This window comes from Taudactylus pleione, unplaced genomic scaffold (genome assembly GCF_031769625.1).
Source record: "Taudactylus pleione unplaced genomic scaffold, aTauple2 ptg002175l, whole genome shotgun sequence".
Classification (NCBI taxonomy): domain Eukaryota; kingdom Metazoa; phylum Chordata; class Amphibia; order Anura; family Myobatrachidae; genus Taudactylus; species Taudactylus pleione.
In genome coordinates, this window is record NW_028286569.1 from 175,468 (window position 1) to 202,038 (window position 26,571).

At 47.5% G+C, this 26,571-nt stretch overlaps 1 protein-coding gene across 1 annotated transcript in view; it reads right to left on the reverse strand.

Moving 5' to 3' along the window:
• Window positions 1–1,932: 1,932 nt before the first annotated feature.
• NBEAL1 (neurobeachin like 1) overlaps window positions 1,933–26,571 on the reverse strand; it is a gene marked incomplete at its 5' end in the record, with an annotated part of 169,294 nt that continues 144,655 nt past the window's right edge. The window contains 5 exons of the mRNA XM_088465841.1: window positions 1,933–7,121; window positions 10,520–10,655; window positions 15,954–16,102; window positions 16,226–16,387; window positions 16,523–16,639. Of these exons, the coding sequence (XP_088321967.1) occupies window positions 7,023–7,121; window positions 10,520–10,655; window positions 15,954–16,102; window positions 16,226–16,387; window positions 16,523–16,639 (663 nt within the window). The remainder of the gene's footprint in view (window positions 7,122–10,519; window positions 10,656–15,953; window positions 16,103–16,225; window positions 16,388–16,522; window positions 16,640–26,571) is intronic.

A 26,571-nucleotide genomic window follows, 5' to 3' on the forward strand; every position in this document is an offset into this window, starting at 1 on the left:
TAGGAAAAAATAGTCTGGAAATGCTCTGGGACCCCAGCGGCCCCCCTCCTAATGACTAATTAAGCAATTGGAAGTTTCCAATTAGCTTAGTCCGTAATACCTTCCGAAGTGCTGTCTTCTGCATCCAGGATCTGGACCCGGCCTCCTGCAGCAGCGGTGAGTGTGTGTCCCCCCCGGTGTGAGTGTAATGGGCGCCGGGAGAGCTACATCTCCCAGCAGCCTCCTCCCCAGTGAGAAGATGGAGGGGAGGCCCCCGGGAGCCGCAGAGACCACTGGGCAGGTAAGTGTAATTTATTTTATTACGTGACGCAGGGTTATCAGCTTTGAAAACCCCACAACCACTTTTTTTTTATTGGATGCTGCAGGTATCGTGAGCGCCCATACCCGCTGTAATACAAAATTGGAGGTTTTTTCCTTGCTATACCTCGCGCCCAATTGAATATGCGCCATAGAGACGGAACCTGCCCTGCTGTGCGAGACGTGAAGTGACCAAGCTCCAGAACTCATTGCAATCCAGTGCTTGGTCATTTCGGCAAGAAAGCAGCCTCCATAGAAACCTATAGGGGCTGGTTTTACAAGCAAAAACGGGAGATCCCAACAGATCCAAAATTTGCTGCAGTCCCCCATAAAAACATTTGGGGGTTACCCCCCCACCCGGGAATGGTTGTTTTCAGGGGATATCATGCAAATATTGATAGATAGGCCCCTTACACACTGCCCTGATTTTAATTTGGTTTGTTCTCAGTCCATGGAAAAAACATAATAACGTGAGTTTATATTATCTACAGTGATGTCCAGAAAATAGGGGTAATGGTGTTTGGACATCGCTGGTTTTCATGCGCAAAAGTATCGCGCTCGTCCCTGCTTATCTCCGTATTCAATTCCAAATCAGCGAACACAGAACCCGGCGAATTTGAAACTAGCGAAAAGTCCTGTCAGATTTGGGGAAATCATCCATGACACCCCCCAAAAGATGCACTGACATTGGGGATCACTCTAGTTACCCCTGAATAGGCCTGCTGAAGGTATTTGGGGTGCTGATTAGCGTCTTTGCACAAGTGGTGAGAATAGCATTTTGCTGGTTTTTTGGGGGAAAGTAACTAGTCCCAGCAAATTTGGGGTACATGAAAATGGGGGTGAACATATTTTGAAGTTGCTAAAGTGATGTTTTAAAAAAACATAAAAAATCCACCTCCCGCAAATACCTGCAATCGTCAAAACACCTGGCGCATACTTGGGGACCCCCCTGGAATCTATTTCGCTAGTTTTTAAGTTTGTCCGACAAATTTGGTTTTTTCACCCCCAAAATGAAAGTACTTTTTTGGGGTGTTTTAAAGTATTTTTTAAACTTTTTTTTTGACACAGTTTACCTTTGGGGGACTGTCCTAAGGGTGCTGAGTGGTTTCCGCAAGTTTGCACCCCAAAACCCCAATTCTGCACTTTTTTTCCGCCGGGTTTCTTAGGCAAATCTTTTTCGCCTTTTCCAATGCATTGACGTCCGCACCGGCGAAAATTGAATATGCCCCATAGTGTAGCAATCCTATTACTTATCCTGATTGTAAGTGCTGCCCTCTACAGGGTGCTCACTGAAAGTGCGATTGGTCAGTCCCGTACAACCCCAACACATTTCAGAGGATCACAATTGGTTTTCTCCATACGTGATCTCCGCACTGTTGGTGGAACCCAGGACCTTAGTAAGCAGAAGCAATTCTGTCATAGAAAACATCATGGGAAGCAAATGTGTGCGAAATTGGTAAATAAATGTCCTTTCCAGAATGGCGTAAACAGGGGCGTTGGAACGATATGTTGGGGGGGGGGGACGACTCCCACCCGTTCTGACGCCCATGGTTGTAAATGAGGAATGAAATGTGTTGGACAGAACAGAGACATAAAATAAGACAAAGTATAAATGTTATACAATAGTCAAAAGGCTTCAAGCATTATCCCAAGTTTTATTCTCTCTGCTGCAGAATTACAGTATATACAATATTCATTCCAAATATATTCTGTACAAAATATTAAGATTGTTACAGTTTACAAATTTTAGTTTCTAGAAAAGTGCAAAACGTTTTAAAAACATCCACAATCACCCTGTACATAAAATAGATCTGACACACACACACGGTCCTTTCAGCGCCAAAAGAAGGTCCGCAATACATCGTAGTGCGAGGGCCCGGTACCGCCAGCCACTGATTATTATTAGTCTCGCTCTGTAGAATACACTTTGTACACTTCAACACATATTGCACAAATCACACAAGGAAATTTCAGTACAAACCAGTAAAAATTTATTTTCAAAAGGCAAAAACTTAAAACCGCAATAAATTGTCAGCAGAAAAGATTTATAAAATAGGGGAAAGCTGCAGTAAGGGACGTTCTATCACCACCCAGGCCAGAGCCTCTGTGCCCCCCACTCATTAATGTCACAACAACCAATCATTCTTCATCTGCTGTCACTTCTCAATAAAACAGAGACCAGGGGGGGCATTAAATCAATTAAAATCAACCAACATTGATGATGTGTTATTTGGGGCTAAATCACACATTTACTTCTACATAACAAATGGTCTCTTGGTAAATATGTGATTTAGCCCCAGAAATACAACTTCAATGTTGATCGATTTTTAAACGAAACCCTTTGAGTTGGTCTCACACTAGAACGACGAAGCTTCTTTCTTCATTTTGTGGCTTAGACCACAGGTTCTCAAACTCGGTCCTCAGGACCCCAAACATTAGCTCCACCTGTGGTTCTTTTAAGATGTGTCAGCCAGTAATGACTACACCTGTGCTCCAACTAGGAGATCTGGAAAACATGCACTGCTACCTGAGGAATGAGTTTGGGAAGCACTGCTGTAGTGTGTACAGTGCTGTACATCGCGTTGCTGGGTTGTACACAGCTTGAGAACTTCACTTCCAAAACATAGAAAATGGGGTTTGGTCAAAACTAGTTTAAAGTACATTAAATAAACTCTTCTCACATCCTAATCCTGGAAGACTTCACGGCTTCATTCTATTGTTTATACTAATGGAGTCCTGACAAATCGGCAGCAGCAAATCACACAGTAAGTGTACGGCCCGCAGATTACTGTATACACGTTACATATACTGCTGGTAATATCATAGCTGTACTGTACACAAGTTACATATACCTCTGGTAATATCATAGCTGTACTGTACACACGTTACATATACCTCTGGTAATATCATAGCTGTACTGTACACACGTTACATATACTGCTGGTAATATCATAGCTGTACTGTACACACGTTACATATACTGCTGGTAATATCATAGCTGTACTGTACACACGTTACATATACTGCTGGTAATATCATAGCTGTACTGTACACACGTTACATATACTGCTGGTAATATCATAGCTGTACTGTACACACGTTACATATACTGCTGGTAATATCATAGCTGTACTGTACACACGTTACATATACTGCTGGTAATATCATAGCTGTACTGTACACACGTTACATATAGCTACATATCACGTGTACAGAGCCATAATACATGCACTGATTTACACGCATACAGCATCTGTAGATTATTATGTTAAGTATATACTGAATTATTCAGTTAAATGTGAAGCAGCAAAAACAAAATACATTTATATATATATATATATATATATATATATATAAATACACACACACATATACTGTATACACACAATAGCCAATGTTATGCCGTCTGTCTGGAAGTTCTGTGACTGAGATTCAGGAAAATGAGAGTTTACAGTTTGAGCTTTAAGCAGAATAATAAAATTACTTTTCAATCTGAAAATACTGTAAGTTATTCCATCAATTTATTTTGGATAAATATAGAAAACAAGAAAAGGTTTAAATGAGGGTATTATTCAGATGAAAAGGCCGAACTTCTATATACTGTACACATTATATATATATACACATTGTTCCCCAGGACCTTCACTGCAGCAAATGAAGTATTATAACGTTCCTATAAAGAAAGTAACACATTGGGTTAGGTATCACGGTGCCCATTGGTCACACAGCCTGTGCCCCCAGTCATTTCCCCAGGGGAATAACGCTCCTATACAGAATGTAACACGTTGGGTTAGGTATCACGGTGCCCATTGGTCACACAGCCTGTGCAGGGGAATAACGCTCCTATAAAGGAAGTAACACGTTGGGTTAGGTATCACGGTGCCCATTGGTCACACAGCCTGTGCAGGGGAAGTAACACGTTGGGTTAGGTATCACGGTGCCCATTGGTCACACAGCCTGTACAGGGGAATAATGTTCCTCCTATAAAGGAAGTAACACATTGGGTTAGGTATCACGATCCCCATTGATCACACAGGCTGTGCAGGGGAATAACGCTCCTATAAAGGAAGTAACACGTTGGGTTAGGTATCACGGTGCCCATTGGTCACACAGCCTGTACAGGGGAATAATGTTCCTATAAAGGAAGTAACACGTTGGGTTAGGTATCACGGTGACCATTGGTCACACAGCCTGTGCAGGGGAATAACGCTCCTATAGAGGAAGTAACACATTGGGTTAGGTATCACGATCCCCATTGATCACACAGCCTGTGCAGGGGAATAACGCTCCTATAAAGGAAGTAACACGTTGGGTTAGGTATCACGGTGCCCATTGGTCACACAGCTTGTGCAGGGGAATAACGCTCCTATAAAGGAAGTAACACGTTGGGTTAGGTATCACTGTGCCCATTGGTCACACAGCCTGGACAGGGGAAGTAACACGTTGGGTTAGGTATCACGGTGCCCATTGGTCACACAGCCTGTGCAGGGGAATAACGCTCCTATAAAGGAAGTAACATGTTGGGTTAGGTATCACGGTGCCCATTGGTCACACAGCCTGTGCAGGGGAATAACGCTCCTAATGATTGATAGGCTGCATCCACTATGGGCAAATGATGAGTGCAGTATAAATGGGGTGCGGGGTCTGTGTGAAAGCGACACATTATACACACGGTTTGATAATTACACTAAACCATAGTTTGAAATTTGTTACTGGTAAAAATAAATTTAGCACAGAGTATGATGAATGGATAACACGTTACATACAACATATGTTACAATATAATATACAGTTTTCCACAATATAAATAATTTGATTCCCAAATAAATGTAGGTAAGCTCAAATATAATAATCAGATCGCACACTAGTTATAACATTGGCAACATTTAAATAAAAACCTGATAATAAATATGTAGTTCCATGTACCCCCGTCCTGTGCGTGTATCCCTGCCCCAGCCTGAGCCCAGCACAGTATAGAGGGAGCGTCGATGGCAATCCGAGGGCCCAGCACAGTATAGAGGGAGCGTCGATGGCAATCCGAGGGGCCCAGCACAGTATAGAGGGAGCGTCGATGGCAATCCGAGGGGCCCAGCACAGTATAGAGGGAGCGTCGATGGCAATCCGAGGGGCCCAGCACAGTATAGAGGGAGCGTCGATGGCAATCCGAGGGGCCCAGCACAGTATAGAGGGAGTGTCGATGGCAATCCGAGGGGCCCAGCAATCTACGGTCACCTCTACGCTGCAGGCGCTGACGGGACCAGATCACTGCAGTGTAATTATATATTACATACCGCAAGTGAGACTTCCGCTTAATGCATTTGTAGCTTCAAGTAGATTAAATAATATTAGAGTATTTATTAAATCACAGTCTAAAGGGATTTTGTTTGGCTATCATGTATCTGGTAATATATAGATAGCGCAATGGGTAGTGATAAAACGTATATATTACCATGACACCATTTGGTCATATTTATTGTAAAGCGTAAAATATTTCTACAGGTAAATAAATATACATAAAAGTAACATATATGCTTCTATATGAGCTGCACATTTTATCGTTCATTAAACATACAATTTAGTGTAGATTTGCAATAAGGCGCCGGTCAGAGGCGGCCGCTGCGCCCTCTGCCGCCACTGGAGACTCTTAGGCGGAATAAGTAGTGTTTGTCTCAAGACTGCGCACGTCACAAATTTTCACCTAATCTGGAATACGTGCGCCAAGAAGATTATTTCTCTGTTTAGAGGTTACGTTCCTGGTGCTTTGCGTCTCATATGTGCGCACAAACCATACGGTTCATATGGAAGGATCTAAGGTTAATAAATTAAAATGGTGAATTATTTAAAACAATGAGTATAACCAGCAGGGAAGGAAGGATCCGATCACGCCACAATCCGATCGTGACAGGCCAGGAAAATGATCATTAATATAATAATCCCTATTACCAGAACTAACAATAAGGAAAGTGTTGGTACATAGAACCATTATAATACATATAACACTTAATCCATAGAAAATATTTGATTTGTACGTTTACACTCCAGGTAATAAGAGTAACGTACGTGAGGGGAACGTGCGCTGCTGCTTATACCATGGAAAGTGACAGAACGGAACATATAGAGGCGATGAATGTGCTCCCGGGTCCCAATCCCCAATATGACATAAATGAGGAGACATATTGTATAAGAACTAATGTAGTGTAAGGACAGAAGGCCGATCAGGTCCGATAGTATATGCAATTTCTATAGTAAATAACCATTCTGCTACTAGAAGAGACCAAACATCTGGCAGCAGAAGGAAAATATATATTAAGCAGCAATTTAAGGCATTTATCAAAAAAAAAAAAGAAATAAAAGTCCTTGTACATAGAACCTCTGGTACCCGCGCGGTCCCCTATGTAGGAGGGTTTCATGTCACATACAAGCCCCTTCCGCTAGCGGGAATCGTGATTAGGCCCCAGCCACCGTTGTGCAATGAGGCAGGTGACATCGCTGCGCAGTGGGCGTGATTCTCATCATCAGGCCCCGCCCATTTCATAAGATAGATGATCACATTCTGCAGGTACCTCCTGATCTCCCAGGATTCTGCGAGGACTCCCTAGAATGTGCGAGTCTCCCGAGCATTCTGGGAGTGTCGGCGCGGTTCTCATACCGAGGTGTAGTGTTACTTCCTCTTCCCCCAGGGAGAATTCTCTTTCCACACGGCGCTCGGAAGGGATTTAGCGCCTTTAGGAGTCCTGAGTGTTGTATTCGGTTTGTCCTGATGAGATCTGGCTCAGTCGCCTGCTGGATCCAAAAAGCTTTCTGGAAATTTGACCGGACTTTGCCTAGAAAAACAAAATGGACGACAAAATGAAGCACAGGACCTGGATAAGCAGCTATTGCGATACAGGAGAGCGCAGAAGACGATACAGCGTTATGCGCAGCTTTTTGCAGACTGATCTTGGGATTTTTAGAACTGCACAAGCTCCATAGTGGAGCGATGACATCTGAGGTTCATATTGTGGCAGGACATCGGCTTAGCTTAGTGAGGGCGTGCGTGCGGAATCGCAGCAACGATGAGTTGTGTGTATGCAGAGATCTCCGATCTCTTGTACTAGGTATAGGACACAAGTGTGCGCCAATAATGATGGCGGCTATTTAGACAAAGCCTATGGATGGGGGTTGATGTGGTCTTATATATGTGTACAAATCCGCACATGGGTGATCATCTATTTACTGTCGTAGACGGTGTTCACAGCGCACAGACCAGGAACTACACTAATCTTTATCATTTACTGCCGATAGTGAGAATATTTAGAACAAATATTCCTACAGAATACTGAACGAAAACAACGGAGACGCGCACCTGCACCCGGACGGCACGCAGAGACGTGCGCATAGACCTGAGCTATATAGGTAACAAGCGCACATATTGGGCCTGACGCCGAGTGGGTGGTACATTGGGCATATTTTGCGCTAATGAAGCATGTACAGAATGCGGCGTTGTAGGCATTTGGAAAAGCAGCTCCCCCCTAGGTGTACCCTTGCTTTGCCACTAGTCACCATCTTCAGTTTGCACCTTCCCTGTACTAGAGGGAGAAGATGCGCCAGCAACAGGCCTATGTATACACCCAACGCTGCGTAACCCGCTGGTCTGTCACTGCGCCCTCCCTGGACTTTGTCTACGTCAGAACAGGGAGTGAGAATGTGGGGGGCATGTGTATGATCTCCATCGCCTGTACATGTGCGTGCTCAGATATGGCGGCAGCACAGCGCGAACACGTACGCAATCAGGTGTACAGTCATCTGCGCATCAGCCCCAAAGTGTGGGAGGGAAATCCTGATGCCTCACGTCTATAGTGGGAAAAGCCGGTTCTGTGCGGCCCTTTACCCATTCTGATCGGTTCTCGGTTCCCAGCTGCTCTGTCTATGAGAGCACTGACCGCTGCTCCCGTCTCCGTCATACGCCTGGACGTCACTGTGACAGTAATGAGCGCTAAGTCACGGCCAGTCTCGCACGCACATGTAAGGTCGGGTGCAGGAACAAAGTCTCTGCCCTGTGTCCGGCGTTACTAAGGGGTACACTTACTTTAGCCTCCGTCAGATTTCAGCTTCACTGGACACTTAAGGCCGATGACTGACGTTTGTGGTTGCTGTAAAGCTGGTAGGCAGATAGAAGATAATAACGGGAGAACAAAAATTGTGGGGTCCCCCATAATATCCATAACCAGCCCGGACCCTCTGAGCCTGCGCTGGCTTTGGGAAATAGGGGAAAAATGTGACGTGCTCCCAGGATGCTGTAAGTAACACACTGGAAGGAGGGATGTGACGTGCTCCCAGGATGCTGTAAGTAACACACTGGAAGGAGGGATGTGACGTGCTCCCAGGATGCTGTAAGTAACACACTGGAGACAGAGGGATGTGACGTGCTCCCAGGATGCTGTAAGTAACACACTGGAAGGAGGGATGTGACGTGCTCCCAGGATGCTGTAAGTAACACACTGGAAGGAGGGATGTGACGTGCTCCCAGGATGCTGTAAGTAACACACTGGAAGGAGGGATGTGACGTGCTCCCAGGATGATGTAAGTAACACACTGGAAGGAGGGATGTGACGTGCTCCCAGGATGCTGTAAGTAACACACTGGAAGGAGGGATGTGACGTGCTCCCAGGATGCTGTAAGTAACACACTGGAAGGAGGGATGTGACGTGCTCCCAGGATGCTGTAAGTAACACACTGGAAGGAGGGATGTGACGTGCTCCCAGGATGCTGTAAGTAACACACTGGAAGGAGGGATGTGACGTGCTCCCAGGATGCTGTAAGTAACACACTGGAAGGAGGGATGTGACGTGCTCCCAGGATGCTGTAAGTAACACACTGGAGACAGAGGGATGTGACGTGCTCCCAGGATGCTGTAAGTAACACACTGGAGACAGAGGGATGTGACGTGCTCCCAGGATGCTGTAAGTAACACACTGGAAGGAGGGATGTGACGTGCTCCCAGGATGCTGTAACACACTGGAGACAGAGGGATGTGACGTGCTCCCAGGATGCTGTAAGTAACACACTGGAAGGAGGGATGTGACGTGCTCCCAGGATGCTGTAAGTAACACACTGGAAGGAGGGATGTGACGTGCTCCCAGGATGCTGTAAGTAACACACTGGAAGGAGGGATGTGACGTGCTCCCAGGATGCTGTAAGTAACACACTGGAAGGAGGGATGTGACGTGCTCCCAGGATGCTGTAAGTAACACACTGGAGACAGAGGGATGTGACGTGCTCCCAGGATGCTGTAAGTAACACACTGGAGACAGAGGGATGTGACGTGCTCCCAGGATGCTGTAAGTAACACACTGGAAGGAGGGATGTGACGTGCTCCCAGGATGCTGTAACACACTGGAGACAGAGGGATGTGACGTGCTCCCAGGATGCTGTAAGTAACACACTGGAAGGAGGGATGTGACGTGCTCCCAGGATGCTGTAAGTAACACTGGAAGGAGGGATGTGACGTGCTCCCAGGATGCTGTAAGTAACACTGGAAGGAGGGATGTGACGTGCTCCCAGGATGCTGTAAGTAACACACTGGAAGGAGGGATGTGACGTGCTCCCAGGATGCTATAAGTAACACACTGGAGACAGAGGGATGTGACGTGCTCCCAGGATGCTGTAAGTAACACACTGGAAGGAGGGATGTGACGTGCTCCCAGGATGCTGTAAGTAACACACTGGAGACAGAGGGATGTGACGTGCTCCCAGGATGCTGTAAGTAACACACTGGAAGGAGGGATGTGACGTGCTCCCAGGATGCTGTAAGTAACACACTGGAAGGAGGGATGTGACGTGCTCCCAGGATGCTGTAAGTAACACACTGGAAGGAAGGATGTGCGGGGGAGCGTTTATTACATGTATACAACATACGGTGCCTGTGTCCTGCGTCACGCATTTTTTATTTTTTTTTTATTTTTTTACCATTTAAACAGTTTTAAACCTAATGAAGTTAGCACGGATCATAGGGATCTGTGCAGGGCTATTGTTTGGGTGGATTTGCAGTCTGTCTGTAGTATAATCAGAAAGTCGTATACTTCGTGAAAAAATCATTATAAGTCCGAAGTTCTAAAGTCGGTATTTTGGTCGCTTTGCTCTCGGTATTGAATTACTGTAAGTAAATGGCCAGTCTGCAAAACAACCAAAATCGAACTTAAGTAAATATGCCCACAAGACTAATACGGTATAAACTCCTCACCTCAGCCGGTTTCCCAACACCGACAATGATGACTTTACCATCCTCCAGTCCAACGAGAATGTGACTGCTCTCCTTTGTCACGGACACGCAATGAATAGGGACGCGCATGGTCAGCGGCGAAACACTGAGATTCAGGCTGTGTAACAAAGTTCATATTAACATTACACTGTTTATCTTCATGAGACAGTAATTACAGTATCTACTATAGAGACTGCAGCATCCACTACAGAGACAGCAACATCCACTACAGAGACAGCAGCATCCACTACAGAGACAGCAACATCCACTAGAGAGACAGCAACATCCACTAGAGATAGCAGCATCTACTACAGAGACAGTAATCACAGTAACTATTACAGAGACCGCAGTATCCAATATAGAGACAGCAGAATCTACTACAGAGACAGCAGCATCCACTACAGAGACAGCAATATCTACTATAGAGACAGCAACATCCACTACAGAGACAGCAGCATCTACTATAGAGACAGTAATCACAGTAACTATTACAGAGACCGCAGTATCCAATATAGAGACAGCAGCATCCACTACAGAGACAGCAGCATCCACTACAGAGACAGCAGCATCCACTACAGAGACAGCAGCATCCACTACAGAGACAGCAACATCCACTAGAGATAGCAGCATCTACTATAGAGACAGTAATCACAGTAACTATTACAGAGACCGCAGTATCCAATATAGAGACAGCAGAATCTACTACAGAGACAGCAGCATCCACTACAGAGACAGCAATATCTACTATAGAGACAGCAACATCCACTACAGAGACAGCAGCATCTACTATAGAGACAGTAATCACAGTAACTATTACAGAGACCGCAGTATCCAATATAGAGACAGCAGAATCCACTACAGAGACAGCAGCATCCACTACAGAGACAGCAGCATCCACTACAGAGACAGCAGCATCCACTACAGAGACAGCAGCATCCACTACAGAGACAGCAGCATCCACTACAGAGACAGCAGCATCCACTACAGAGACAGCAACATCCACTAGAGATAGCAGCATCTACTATAGAGACAGTAATCACAGTAACTATTACAGAGACCGCAGTATCCAATATAGAGACAGCAGAATCTACTACAGAGACAGCAGCATCCACTACAGAGACAGCAATATCTACTATAGAGACAGCAACATCCACTACAGAGACAGCAGCATCTACTATAGAGACAGTAATCACAGTAACTATTACAGAGACCGCAGTATCCAATATAGAGACAGCAGAATCTACTACAGAGACAGCAGCATCCACTACAGAGACAGCAATATCTACTATAGAGACAGCAACATCCACTACAGAGACAGCAGCATCTACTATAGAGACAGTAATCACAGTGACTATTACAGAGACCGCAGTATCCAATATAGAGACAGCAGCATCCACTACAGAGACAGCAGCATCCACTACAGAGACAGCAGCATCCACTACAGAGACAGTAATCACAGTGACTATTACAGTGACAGCAGTATCCGCTACAGAGACAGCAGCATCCGCTACAGAGACAGCAGTATCCAATATAGAGACAGTAATCACAGTGACTATTAGAGACAGCAGCATCCACTACAGAGACAGCAGTATCCAATATAGAGACAGTAATCACAGTGACTATTATAGAGACAGCAACATCCACTACAGAGACAGCAGCATCCACTACAGAGACAGCAGCATCCACTACAGAGACAGCAGCATCCACTACAGAGACAGCAGCATCCACTACAGAGACAGCAGCATCCACTACAGAGACTGCAGCATCCACTACAGAGACAGTAATCACAGTAACTATTACAGAGACAGCAGTATCCACTACAGAGACAGTAATCACAGTGACTATTACAGAGACAGCAGTATCCACTACAGAGACAGCAGAATCCAATATAGACAGTAATCACAGTGACTATTATAGAGACAGCAGTATCCACTACAGAGACAGCAGCATCCACTACAGAGACAGCAGCATCCACTACAGAGACAGCAGTATCCACTAGAGACAGCAGCATCCACTACAGAGACAGCAGCATCCACTAGAGACAGCAGTATCCAATAGAGACAGTAATCACAGTAACTATTACAGAGACAGCAGAATCCACTACAGAGACAGCAGTATCCACTACAGAGACAGCAGTATCCACTACAGAGACAGCAGTATCTACTACAGAGACAGCAGTATCCAATATAGAGACAGTAATCACAGTAACTATTACAGAGACAGCAGAATCCACTACAGAGACAGCAGTATCCACTACAGAGACAGCAGTATCCAATATAGAGACAGTAATCACAGTAACTATTACAGAAACAGCAGAATCCACTACAGAGACAGTAATCACAGTAACTATTACAGAGACAGCAGAATCCACTACAGAGACAGCAGTATCCAATATAGAGACAGTAATCACAGTAACTATTACAGAGACAGCAGAATCCACTACAGAGACAGCAGTATCCACTACAGAGACAGCAGTATCTACTACAGAGACAGCAGTATCCAATATAGAGACAGTAATCACAGTAACTATTACAGAGACAGCAGAATCCACTACAGAGACAGCAGCATCCACTACAGAGACAGCAGCATCCACTACAGAGACAGCAGTATCCACTACAGAGACAGCAGTATCCAATATAGAGACAGTAATCACAGTGACTATTATAGAGACAGCAGTATCCACTTCAAAGACAGCAGCATCCACTAGAGGCAGCAGCATCCACTACAGAGACAGCAGTATCCACTAGAGACAGCAGCATCCACTACAGAGACAGCAGCATCCACTACAGAGACAGCAGTATCCACTACAGAGACAGCAGTATCCACTACAGAGACAGCAACATCCACTACAGAGACAGCAGTATCCACTACAGAGATAGCAGTATCCACTACAGAGACAGCAGTATCCACTAGAGACAGCAGTATCCACTGAGACAGGAATCACAGTGACTATTACAGTGACAGCAGCATCCGCTACAGAGACAGCAGAATCCAATATAGACAGTAATCACAGTGACTATTACAGAGACAGCAGCATCCGCTACAGAGACAGCAGTATCCAATATAGAGACAGTAATCACAGTGACTATTATAGAGACAGCAGCATCCACTACAGAGACAGCAGCATCCACTACAGAGACAGCAGTATCCAATATAGAGACAGCAGAATCTACTACAGAGACTGCAGCATCCACTACAGAGACTGCAGCATCCACTACAGAGACAGCAGTATCCACTACAGAGACAGCAGAATCTACTACAGAGACTGCAGCATCCACTACAGAGACTGCAGCATCCACTACAGAGACTGCAGCATCCACTACAGAGACTGCAGCATCCACTACAGAGACAGCAGTATCCAATAGAGACAGTAATCACAGTAACTATTACAGAGACAGCAGAATCCACTACAGAGACAGCAGTATCCACTACAGAGACAGCAGTATCTACTACAGAGACAGCAGTATCTACTACAGAGACAGCAGTATCTACTACAGAGACAGCAGTATCCAATATAGAGACAGTAATCACAGTAACTATTACAGAGACAGCAGAATCCACTACAGAGACAGCAGTATCCACTACAGAGACAGCAGTATCCACTACAGAGACAGCAGTATCTACTACAGAGACAGCAGTATCTACTACAGAGACAGCAGTATCCAATATAGAGACAGTAATCACAGTAACTATTACAGAGACAGCAGAATCCACTACTGAGACAGCAGTATCCACTACAGAGACAGCAGTATCCACTACAGAGACAGCAGTATCTACTACAGAGACAGCAGTATCTACTACAGAGACAGCAGTATCTACTACAGAGACAGCAGTATCCAATATAGAGACAGTAATCACAGTAACTATTACAGAGACAGCAGAATCCACTACAGAGACAGCAGCATCCACTACAGAGACAGCAGCATCCACTACAGAGACAGCAGTATCCAATATAGAGACAGTAATCACAGTAACTATTACAGAGACAGCAGAATCCACTACAGAGACAGCAGTATCTACTACAGAGACAGCAGTATCCAATATAGAGACAGTAATCACAGTAACTATTACAGAGACAGCAGAATCCACTACAGAGACAGCAGCATCCACTACAGAGACAGCAGTATCCAATATAGAGACAGCAGAATCTACTACAGAGACAGCAGAATCCACTACAGAGACAGCAGCATCCACTACAGAGACAGCAGCATCCACTACAGAGACAGCAGCATCCAATATAGACAGTAATCACAGTGACTATTACAGAGACAGCAGCATCCGCTACAGAGACAGCAGTATCCAATATAGAGACAGTAATCACAGTGACTATTAGAGACAGCAGCATCCACTACAGAGACAGCAGTATCCAATATAGAGACAGTAATCACAGTGACTATTACAGAGACAGCAGCATCCACTACAGAGACAGCAGTATCCAATATAGACAGTAATCACAGTGACTATTACAGAGACAGCAGCATCCGCTACAGAGACAGCAGTATCCACTACAGAGACAGCAGTATCTACTACAGAGACAGCAGTATCCACTACAGAGACAGCAGCATCCGCTACAGAGACAGTAATCACAGTGACTATTACAGAGACAGCAGCATCCACTACAGAGACAGCAGTATCCAATATAGAGACAGTAATCACAGTGACTATTAGAGACAGCAGCATCCACTACAGAGACAGCAGTATCCAATATAGAGACAGTAATCACAGTGACTATTATAGAGACAGCAGTATCCACTTCAAAGACAGCAGCATCCACTACAGAGACAGCAGTATCCACTAGAGACAGCAGCATCTACTACAGAGACAGCAGTATCCAATACAGAGACAGCAGTATCCAATACAGAGACAGCAGTATCCAATACAGAGACAGCAGTATCCACTAGAGACAGCAGTATCCACTAGAGACAGCAGCATCCACTACAGAGACAGCAGCATCCACTAGAGACAGCAGCATCTACTAGAGACAGCAGCATCCACTACAGAGACAGCAGCATCCACTACAGAGACAGCAGCATCCACTACAGAGACAGCAGTATCCACTACAGAGACAGCAGTATCCACTACAGAGACAGCAGTATCCACTACAGAGACAGCAGTATCCACTACAGAGACAGCAGCATCCACTAGAGACAGCAGCATCCACTACAGAGACAGCAGCATCCACTAGAGACAGCAGCATCCACTACAGAGACAGCAGCATCCACTACAGAGACAGCAGTATCCACTACAGAGACAGCAGTATCCACTACAGAGACAGCAGCATCTACTATACAGACAGCAGTATCTAATAAAGGCTGCAGGTGTACTTCAGGGTCCAGTCTTCAACACGGGTAGCGCCAGGTATCCCAGATAATAAATATTGTGATGATAGAACATGTGACAGACTCTCGTCACCAACCTGTACAGATCACGTATAGAGAGATGTCCCTGCCGGCTCCCGATCACAACGTGCTCTCCGCTGACGCACATGTCCAGGATCTTCTCCTTCAGGCTCTCCGAGCCCAGGTACTTCCCATTTACATTATACAGATGTAAGGCGTTCTTGTTCTGTAATTATAAATACAGCGGTGAGAGGAACACATCAATTTCCATTCACGGGGTGAGTCTGGTTCATTAATGTGCTCTCAGCTGACGTCCCGATGTATGAAGCACCCGCAGAGCAGAACCCACCTTAAGTGTCCCTTTCCCTTCCAGGCTGCTGTGGATGACGAGATGTCCATCCCAGGAGATGGCCAAATTAGGAATAGTCATAACAAGCGCACTGTCACTTGGTGGTCTAATGGTCCTCATGTATTGTCCTCTTCGGATTGTATGGATAATCACTGTCCCATCCTTAGGGAGAGAACAATGATCAACAGAAAAACCCACTTTCCATTGTCTAGGTGTAAGTTTATAATGAGAAATGTTTGCAGTTGTAAAATTAACATTATGCCATGAAGAAAGAACTTATAGGAGAAAGGAGCTTACTCTGGCGCCAGAGACGGCCGTGTCCAGCTCAGTGCTGATGCCGACACTAGTTATTTCCTGTGTGTGTCCGTACAAGATCTGCATCGGTTTAGGAAACAGGTCACCGGAAACACCGCCCTGGAGAGGACACAGAGATCTCACAGCATAGTCCTGGCTTACACACATTCTCTATGTATAAGGAATAAAGGATCCAGCAGCATTTTCACTTATTATTAGGAAGCACAAAGTAAAACCCAAAACTTTCTTCTACAAATCTAAATGATCTAATTATCTAATTTTACATGATGATCATGCAGAACTCCGTACTAAGCAATCTTTTCTGCCTAAGACAGTTTCGCCCGTCCACATCAACCAACCAATTGTGTCAGACGTCTCTCAGTCTTCCCTCACCTTGGATGTTGTGCGGGCTCTTCGGATAGACGTAGCTCGTACAGCATCATTGCGCAAGTCAGATTCCTTGTTTGTCCTTTACGATGCTACTAAACGCAGTTGACCTGCTTCTAAGCAGACGTTAGCCAGATGGATCCCTATGGCCACCCGACAGGCCTATGTTGCTAGTGCCCAGACTCCGCTAGTTTCTATTTCTGCACATTGCACTTGTGTGGTGTGTGCTTCTTGGGCTGCCCGGCGTGGCGCCTCAGTTATGCCGTGCGGCCACATGGTCCACACTTTTGTTCATTTCTATTGGTCTGATACGTTCGGGGCCTCGGAATACAGTTTTGGTCGCAGAGTTTTGCAGGTCCCTCAGGGTTCTCCCACATGGGAGGAAAACTTTGGGACGTCCCCAGTGTCTAGATCTCCAGTGTCCCCCGATGGATAAAGGAGAAAATAGGATTTTGGTACTTACCGTTACATCCAAATCTCCGATTCCACAGGTGACACTGGACGCCCTCCCAGCTCTGCATTACCGGCCATTTCTCTACCTGGGGCTTCTGGGGGATAGAGGGGGAGGATCACTCACACTTATACATTTAAAGTGCCAGCTCCTCTCATCCACCCGCCTATACCCCAGTGTCTTAGCCTCCAGTGCCCCCTGTGGAATCGGATTTAACGGTAAGAACCAAAATTCTATTTACACAATAAGAGGTCTTGTTACCTTACTTATTGAACCACCCGTGTAGATATAGATATACACACACACACACACACAACTAGATAGTTAGGATATTGATAAACAGATAATGATAGAGAGCTATATTAAAATTGTATTAAAAGGTATTTAATCTACCCACATAGCTTTACTATACAATAGAGATGAGTGGGTCCAGTTCCCAGAACCGGACCCACCCGAATATCTGGGGCGCTCAGAGTCACAGCTTGGCTCTCCCTGCCTGCCCCGCATCCCTCTCCAAGGCAAAACCTCGCGATCCCGCTGTCAGATAGCGAGGTTTTGCATCGAGCGGGTTTACCGCTTATTGGCTGAGAGCCATGACAGACAGCTCTCTCAGCCAATCAGCGTTAAGTCCATTGAATATGGGCACAGGACAAGAGGAAGTAACTGTAATATGCAGCCCGCCCATCCCCCGCTGCCGACACTGCTGGCGCCCTGCTTTGAGGACACCGCTGGCACCCGGAGCTCTGTCGATGCTGCCTGCATCCTGCACTGCCAGCACCCCTGCACTGCTGCCCCACGTACTGAGGACACAGTCAGCGACCCCACATTCAGCACTCCTGCACTGCCAACACACATGCACTGAGGATACCGCTGGCACCCCGCTCTGCCGACACTGCTGTCACAGTAAGTGGACTATTGGTGTATCCAGCCCACACTGTATAACACACTGTATTCGTGTTGGAACTTGGAAGCTGAACTGCCACATGTTAGTGCCGCCCACTGCTGTCACTTAGCTTAGTCAGCCAGCTAGCTGGGTGCAACCTTTTGGCCCTAAACTAGATGAAAAAATAAATTTCTACTTCAGGTTCTATAGGGAGTCCACAGGGTTGACCTTGGGGTATAGCTGGATTTGGATCCACGGGCACCACGCAGTTAAAGCTTTGCTGCTCCCAGGATGCACTGGGTCCATCCTCCTATATACCCGTCAGTTACCGGGTCCCTCTAATCCTGCAACTTCGGGACAGGATCTGCCTTGGGCGATTGTGACCGGACGCTTTTCGCCTAGGCCGGCCCTGGTTACGGGTTAGCGCTTTTGGACTCCCACTCACCGTCAGTGACCGCCTGTCACTGACTCCGCCCACTGCGCCGTGGGCGTGTAACGATGCTGCCACCACCAAACTCTACCAATGGCGTTCGGAACCGCTTTTTACGTTACCCTCAGGCTCCTACCTGCAACCGCTTCTGCTGCGTTTGACTAGCTGCGGCCACACCCCGATTGGTGTCGGCTGAATCCTCCTGATCCCTCGCAATGGACCAGGTCTGCACGGTAGCTTGGCAGAGGGCTTGAACTTGGAGACACGGAGCTCTTACCCAGAACAGCCGGAGAACAGAATAGCGTTTGGCGCAATTCTGATGGTCGCAGGATTGAGATACAATTGAAGTCAGGCAAACGGTGTTTTATTGCTCATAGTCTTAAAGAAGACTCAACCTTCCGAATGAAGGGAAATAATTAGCATACTGAATTCTTATCAAGTCAGCAATTCTTCTCCTCAAAGAAGTTACAGGGTTTTACAATATTACTAGGCACGAAGCCTCCATTTATGCCACTCCAATACACATTTCCGTAGGGGGTAAGTCCGCCCTGTGGTTTCCAACCAATCATCATAAGTGCATGACCGGTACATGTGCTAGCCACATGCACGTTTAACATTGTCCCTTATGGCGAGGGGGAGTGGTGACTCCCCTGTGCCTGGGCTCAACCTCGGAGCTGGGCAACGCCCACGGCTCCGCTCCGTCTGGATACAGCCTGGGAAGATCAGGATTTCCCTCTGAAAACGGACTTCCAGGAGTCTGCTAAGGGACCAAGCTTGCTACCCTGCCTGAGTCTGAGCTCCAGAGGTGGGCAAGCAGGGTCCCTGGAAGAGACTCCTGGCCACGGAGGAAAGTCTGTTTGGAGCTCGCTGGAAATTCTTAGCCAGCTCCTTATACACCTCCTCATCCTACTTCCAGGCATGAGGCCGCATAGGAGGATACTTTATTTTCCTAGGGAGGAGACTGGGGGACCCAGCAGCCCACAGAGAGCTCCGGATCCCCCTGGACCTCCGCAGATCACAGGTAAGTGCACTTTTCCTTAAATTATACATTTAAAATACATTGTTTTATTACGTACACCCCAAGCCTGTGCCCTGCATCAGGCCGTTACACACTTGCAGCACTGCAGCCTAAGACCTCCCTGTCCCTGGCTCAGCGCTGCACAAGCCATTTTAAATGCATTTAGATTTATTAATTTTTTAAACTGCCCAGCACTTAACGCTGGGCTCCCCTAGCCCTGCACTGCTGGGGCTCTCTGCTGTATCCTGCTCACAGCGCTGGGGGTCCAGGGAGCTGGCTCTCCCTGTCCCCCAGCGTGCAGTCACTTGGCCATGCTGCTGGGGCCCCCCCGGGAGCTAGGCTCCCAGTCCCCAGCGCACCCTCTAACACTGCACAGGGAGCCGGCTAGCCCGGTGCACCCTATCTTGGCCAGTCACGATGCACTGGAAGCCGGCTTCTCTGGTCTCCCAGTGGGTGGCCTCTCTGCGCTGGGGTATCGGGAGCCAGAGCTCCCGCCCCCAGTGTGTGCCCATCGCAGTTCTCCCCTCGGTGCAGCACACTGAGGGTTAACTGCTGGCCGTTTTTCTGCTGTGGGGCTGGGGCGCCGGGAGCTAGGCTCCCAGCCCCCAGCGGCGCGCTTAGCACTGCTGTCCGGGACACTTGTCCCGGCGGCAGCGGCTTCCTGCTGCCCGGGGGCTGTAGCGCAACACACAGCCCCCAGCCCTCCGACGCAGGGCACCTCGTCGGGTAGCTGGGGCGCCGGGAGCTCAGTTCCCAGCTCCCAGCATCCCGCCCTGCCCTCCGCTGCCTGGCCGCAGTAAAAAGCCGGCACGGAGGGACCAGTGGCGTCCCTGTGGAGCTGGGACGCCGGGAGTCACACTCCCGGGTCCCAGCGTGGAGCACAGAGCGGCTCCCTGCACTCCGGTGTGGCACACCGGGGGTTACCTCAACCCTGCCGCGGCCGTCAGAGCAGGGTCGGACCGCGGCAGAGAAATACAGTTTCACAACATTTTATTTAAAACACTCGGCGCCTAGCGCCGCTACTACATTTCAAACATGGCGCCTAGCGCCCATAATATATTCAAAAAATGGTGCCGCAGCACAGGGGGTTAACCCCTTCAGTGCCACGGCAGCCATTAACCACGTGTGGCCAGCATCTGGCCACAGCGATGTTTTCCCAAGTGCTGGTTTCCATCGCGGACCATCTGGCGGTTCCGACCTCCCCCATAGGGGCTTACCACAACCAGCCATCCCTTCTTCTCCGGGTGTACGGCAATTGTTGCAGTCTCCCCCTGGGCCTCAGACAGTTCATCCATATGCGGGGATCCCTATGTATGTGCAGTCTCCTCCTATGACGCAGCAATCAGTCATCCCTTTTCAAGGTCACCCACAAGCTAATCCACCGTCGGTCGATGTGTTCTCCAATTCGGTACAGAGTTTGGTGGTCTCTTATTCGGCTTTTCAATCCATGTTGTGTAGTGACAAGCCTCACAAGGCGTCAAAACGCACTATTCCGTCATCCCATTCTGCGCAGTTATCAGACTCGGATGAGGGCGAGCTGCAAGACGATTCTGATTCAGATTCCTCGGCTCCGGAAGCGGAGACAAAGTCTACCATTAATGTCCCAGCGTTAGTGCGGGCGATGCGGTCCCGTTTAGATATTGAGAATGATGCTCCGGCCCCTAAGTCCAATATCCAAACTTTAAACAGGCGAAGGTGACGTTGGCTGTTTTTCCTTTATCTGACCAACTGACATCATATGGCGGAGGCCTGGCAGTGACCTAGTAAGAGGTTTCAGCCGCAGAAACGTTTAAGCAGTAGTTATCAGTTTCCTGCTAGTCATTGAAAGAAGTGGGAAACTCCACCGGCGGTGGATTCTCACGTCACTCGCCTAATCAAAAGTGCTACCTTACCAATGCCGTCTATTTCGTCCTTAAAGGACCCCACGGACAGGAAAGTGGAGAATTGTTTAAAGTCCATTTATTCTCTCTGAGGGGCGGTGGCCAGTCCGTCCATGGACATCTTTTGGGTGGCTAAAGCCATTGAGAGTTGGGCCAATGTACTAGAGGATACGCTTCCTGAGGAAGCTCAGGAAGTGCAAAGAGGTTTAATTGGTCAAATGAGGGATGCCGCTTCCTATATTGGGGAAGCGTCTTTAGATGCTAGTCTCCTCACTTCTAGGGTGTCTGCAAGTGCAGGCTCTGCTCGCAGGTCTTTGTGGCTTCGATCTTGGAGGGCGGATGCGGATTCCAAGAAAGGCTTAGAGGCCTTACCCTTTAATGGGGAAATTTTGTTCGGGCCTGACCTTGACAAAATAGTGGAGACCTTAGCAAAGTCTAAGTTGGCATTTTTACCATCAGCTGCTGCACCTTCTAAACCTCAGACTTCAGCCTTTCGGTCCTTTCGGACTCAGGGTAAGTCCAAGGGTCAATCTTTCCCGAGTCAGACAAGACTGCCCCTAAACCAAAAAAACAAGCCTGGAGCACTAGACGTCCGGCTTCCAAACCCGAAGATAAGCCTTCAGCCTGATGGGACGGGCCTCTCTCTGGGGGAACCCAGAGTGGGAGGCCGACTTCTTCGCTTCACCCAATGCTGATGCAAGACAACCACGGATGCTGGGGTACAAGAAGTCGTCTCCCAGGGGTATTCCCTGTCCTTCTGGTACAGACCCCCTCAGCATTTCTTCTGCACGAGCCTTTCCCTAGACAAGACCAAGGCGTTGTTGATCCAGGAAGCCATAGAATCCTTGCTGAAAGCAGGGGTAGTTGTTCCCGTTCCGCCATCTCAAACCTGAAATCATTGACCAAGTACCTCAAAGTGCCTACGTTCAGGATGGAAACTTTGCTTTCCATCATTCTGGCTATGGAACCGGGGGATTATATGGTCTCCCTGGATATACAGGACGCCTACCTCCATGTTCCTATAGCTCCTTCACACCAGCAGTATCTGAGGTTAGCTATACAACATCTTCACTACCAGTTCCAGGCTCTACCCTTTGGTCTTTCCACGGCTCCGAGGGTGTTCACAAAAGTGATGGCTGTCATGGCGGCACATCTGCGCAACCAAGGAATACGGCTTCTGCTGTATCTGGATGACCTCCTATTGCTGGGCGGCTCTCCGGAGGTCCTTTTACAACATCTGCACCTGACCATCGCTTGTCTCCAAGCGCACGGGTGGCTAGTAAACTGGAAGAAGTCCCCTCTCATTCCATCACAGAGGATGGTTCATTTGGGAGCCCTTCTAGATTCCCGTCAGCAACGGATCTTCCTGACTCCGGAAAAGGTTGCCTCTCTACAACTGCAAGTGAGCAGTTGTCTAAAGAGTTCCCAGGTGTCAGTGCACACGGCAATGAGAGTTCTAGTGTCACGGTGGAGTATGCCAAATTCCATTCCAGGCCCCTGCAGGGGCTGATTCAATCCAAGTGGAACGGGTTGCCTCACCGAATCAGGACGCAAATGCTTGTATTGCCTCTGGAGGTGCGCCTATCATTGACCTGGTGGCTTCAGACAACTCATCTCACCAAGGGCCGCTCCTTTTGGATCCTGGACTGGGTCCTTCTCACGAAGGATGCCAGTCTTCGGGGTTGGGGGGGCGGTGTCGGGTCCTTTTCACTTCAGGGACGTTGGACAGTGGAAGAAACTGTTCTTCCCATCAATATTCTTGAACGTCGGTCCGTGTACAGGGCCTTCCAGTTGTCCGGTCACGCTCTTCACAGAAGAGCAGTACAAATTCAGTTCGACAACGCCACCACAGTGGCGTACATCAACTGTCAAGGAGGGACTCGCAGTCGAGTGGCAATGTCGGTAGTGTCACACATCCTGTCCTGGGTGGAGTGCCACCTTCCGGCCATCTCGGCAGTCTTCATTCCAGGAGTTCTGAACTGGGAAGCGGACTTCCTCAGCCGTCATGACGTGCATCCCGGGGAGTGGTCCCTTCATCCAGAGGTCTTTCAACTGCTCGTGGACAAGTGGGGACTGCTGGAGGTGGACCTCATGGCTGGACCTCATGGCTTCCCGTCACAATTACAAATTGCCAGTGTACAGGTCCAGGACAAGAGACACCAGCGCAAGCCTAGTGGACGTGCTGTCAGTGAAATGGGCATTTCAACTAGCGTATCTCTTCCCTCCGATAGCCTTGCTGCCTCGGCTCATTCGGAAATTCAAACAAGACGGCGGCACGCTGCTGTTGGTGGCACCAGCTTGGCCCAGACGTCTCTGGTACTCCGATCTTCGGAGTCTATCCATCAACGTTCCGTTTCTTCTGCCTCAACGGCGGAACCTGTTGTCTCAGGGGCCCTGCCTTCACCCGGACCTGGGTCGTCTGTCTTTGACGACGTGGCTCTTGAGACATCAGTCTTGAGAGCCCAGGGCTTTTCCAGCTCAGTCATCGGCACAATGTTACAGGCACGTTAGCCAGCTTCTGCCAGGATCTACCACAGGGTGTGGCATACTTATTTTCAGTGGTGTGAGTCCAGCAGGAACTGCGATCCTCAAGCGTTTCGGGTTTCCAGGATTTTGGAGTTTGTTCAGTCTGGTTTGGACTTGGGTTTACGCCTCGCTTCATTGAAAGCTCTCGTGTCCACACTTTCTGTATGGTTCCTGATGTCCGTACCTTTTTCCAAGGTGTCCTCCGGATTCAACCTCCCTTTGTTCCACCAGTGGCTCCTTGGGATTTGGCGGTGGTCCTTCGGTTCTTGCAGGATCCTCCATTTGAGCCTCTAGAGTCTGTGGAGCTAAAGTGGATGACACTTAAGACTGTTTTTCTCCTGGCAATTGCTTCAGCCAGAAGGGTGTCAGAACTAGGCGCACTCTCTTGCCGTTCGCCTTTTCTGATTTTTCACCAAGACAGGGCAGTTCTTCGCACCTGTCCGGGTTTTCTTCCTAAGGTTATCTCCAAGTTCAACATTAATCAAGAAATTGTGGTGCTGGCACTTCAGTCACCTGATCTCTCGGCTGGTGAGGCTTCCTTAGATGTTGTCCGTACTCTCAAGGTTTATATTGATCGAACTAGTTCCGTTCGCAGGTCTGATTCTTTGTTTGTCCTCTCTACTTTTCATAAGAGGGGTTGGCCTGCCAACAAGCAAACTTTGGCCCGTTGGCTTCTTTTAGTTATTTGTGATGCTTATTCCCAGGCGGGGTTACCTGTTCCAGCCTCTGTTAAGGCTCATTCCACTCGGTCTGTGGGTCTCTCGTGGGCTGCTGGCCGTGACGCCTCAGCTGTGTAAGGCGGCCACTTGGTCTTCCATACAGACTTTTCCACGATTCTATAAGTTTGACACGTTCGCCTCTCAGGATGCATCCTTCGGTCGCCGGATTCTCCTTTCAGCACAGGAGCACCCCGCCCTTAGTTGAACTGCTTTGGGACATCCCCAAGGTCAGCCCAGTGGACCCCTATGGAACCTGAAGTAGAAAACAAGAGATATGGTAAGAACTTACCTTTGTTATCTCTGTTTCTACGAAGTCCATAGGGTCCAAAGGGCGCCCGCCCTGACCCACCTGGCTTCAAATGGGCTATGTGGCTGCTCACCGATTTTCCGTCTCTCTTTCCGTGAGTATGTTTCTTGTGTGTTCCAGTCTTCCTTCTCTCTGTTTTTATTTCCTCCGGCCTTGGCTACTTACCAACTGAGGTGCCTGTGGCTGGGGCGGGGTATATAGGAGGATGGACCCAGTTCATCCTGGGAGCAGCAAAGCTAACTGCGTGGTGCCCGTGGATCCAAATCCAGCTGTACCCCAAGGTCAACCCTGTGGACCCTATGGACCTCGTAGAAACAGAGGTAACAAAGGCAAGTTCTTACCATATCTCTTGTTATTGTGAGGTGGTCAAAACTTATTGGAAACAACTGGAAATAAATGTTATTAAGGATAATACTGTAGGAACAAAAACAGGCCCAAATTATGTGATTTTAGCTGTTTTTATGATTTTTTTTATTTTTAGAAAAAATACAGTTCCAATATCAAAACATGGAAGGGCGGTTTTGGCAAAATCAATCCAGATCCAAATCCACAGGAGATACAGATCCAAAACCAAAACATGAGGGTCGGCGCACATCTCTACTAAACATGTGAAAGTGTTGGAATTTAGCCCTACAATAAGTCCCAGATTCCGGTTATTGTAGCAGTAATATGTTTTGTCTAGTTCAGTATTCTTTATACAAGATTCTGACTGACTACTAACACAACACGTTTTTAGTGCATCCTTCCTTAAACATGTATGAATTCATCTGGACCACAAAGTAACTCAGCTGTCATCACTAAAAGCATGCAGTAATTGTCCCATCTTCAAGTAGACATACCCTGAAATCATGAAGGGTTTATGGTTCCTGAGCACCAGAGTCACATTAAACCAGCCTACGTTTCCACACCCTAGTGCCTTTCAGCAAGCTCTCTCTATAGATTTGTTCCAGTGGTAACAACAGGCTGCTGACAAGGGGTTACAGGCAGCTAATGAGAATAGTTATTACTCTGCAGGAGGGATAACAGGCAGCTAATGAGAATAGTTATTACTCTGCAGGAGGGATAACAGGCAGCTAATGAGACTAGTTATTACTCTGCAGGGGGATAACAGGCAGCTAATGAGAATAGTTATTACTCTGCAGGAGGGATAACAGGCAGCTAATGAGAATAGTTATTACTCTGCAGGAGGGATAACAGGCAGCTAATGAGAATAGTTATTACTCTGCAGGAAGGATAACAGGCAGCTAATGAGAATAGTTATTACTCTGCAGGAGGGATAACAGGCAGCTAATGAGAATAGTTATTACTCTGCAGGAGGGATAACAGGCAGCTAATGAGAATAGTTATTACTCTGCAGGAGGGATAACAGGCAGCTAATGAGAATAGTTATTACTCTGCAGGAGGGATAACAGGCAGCTAATGAGAATAGTTATTACTCTGCAGGAGTCTGC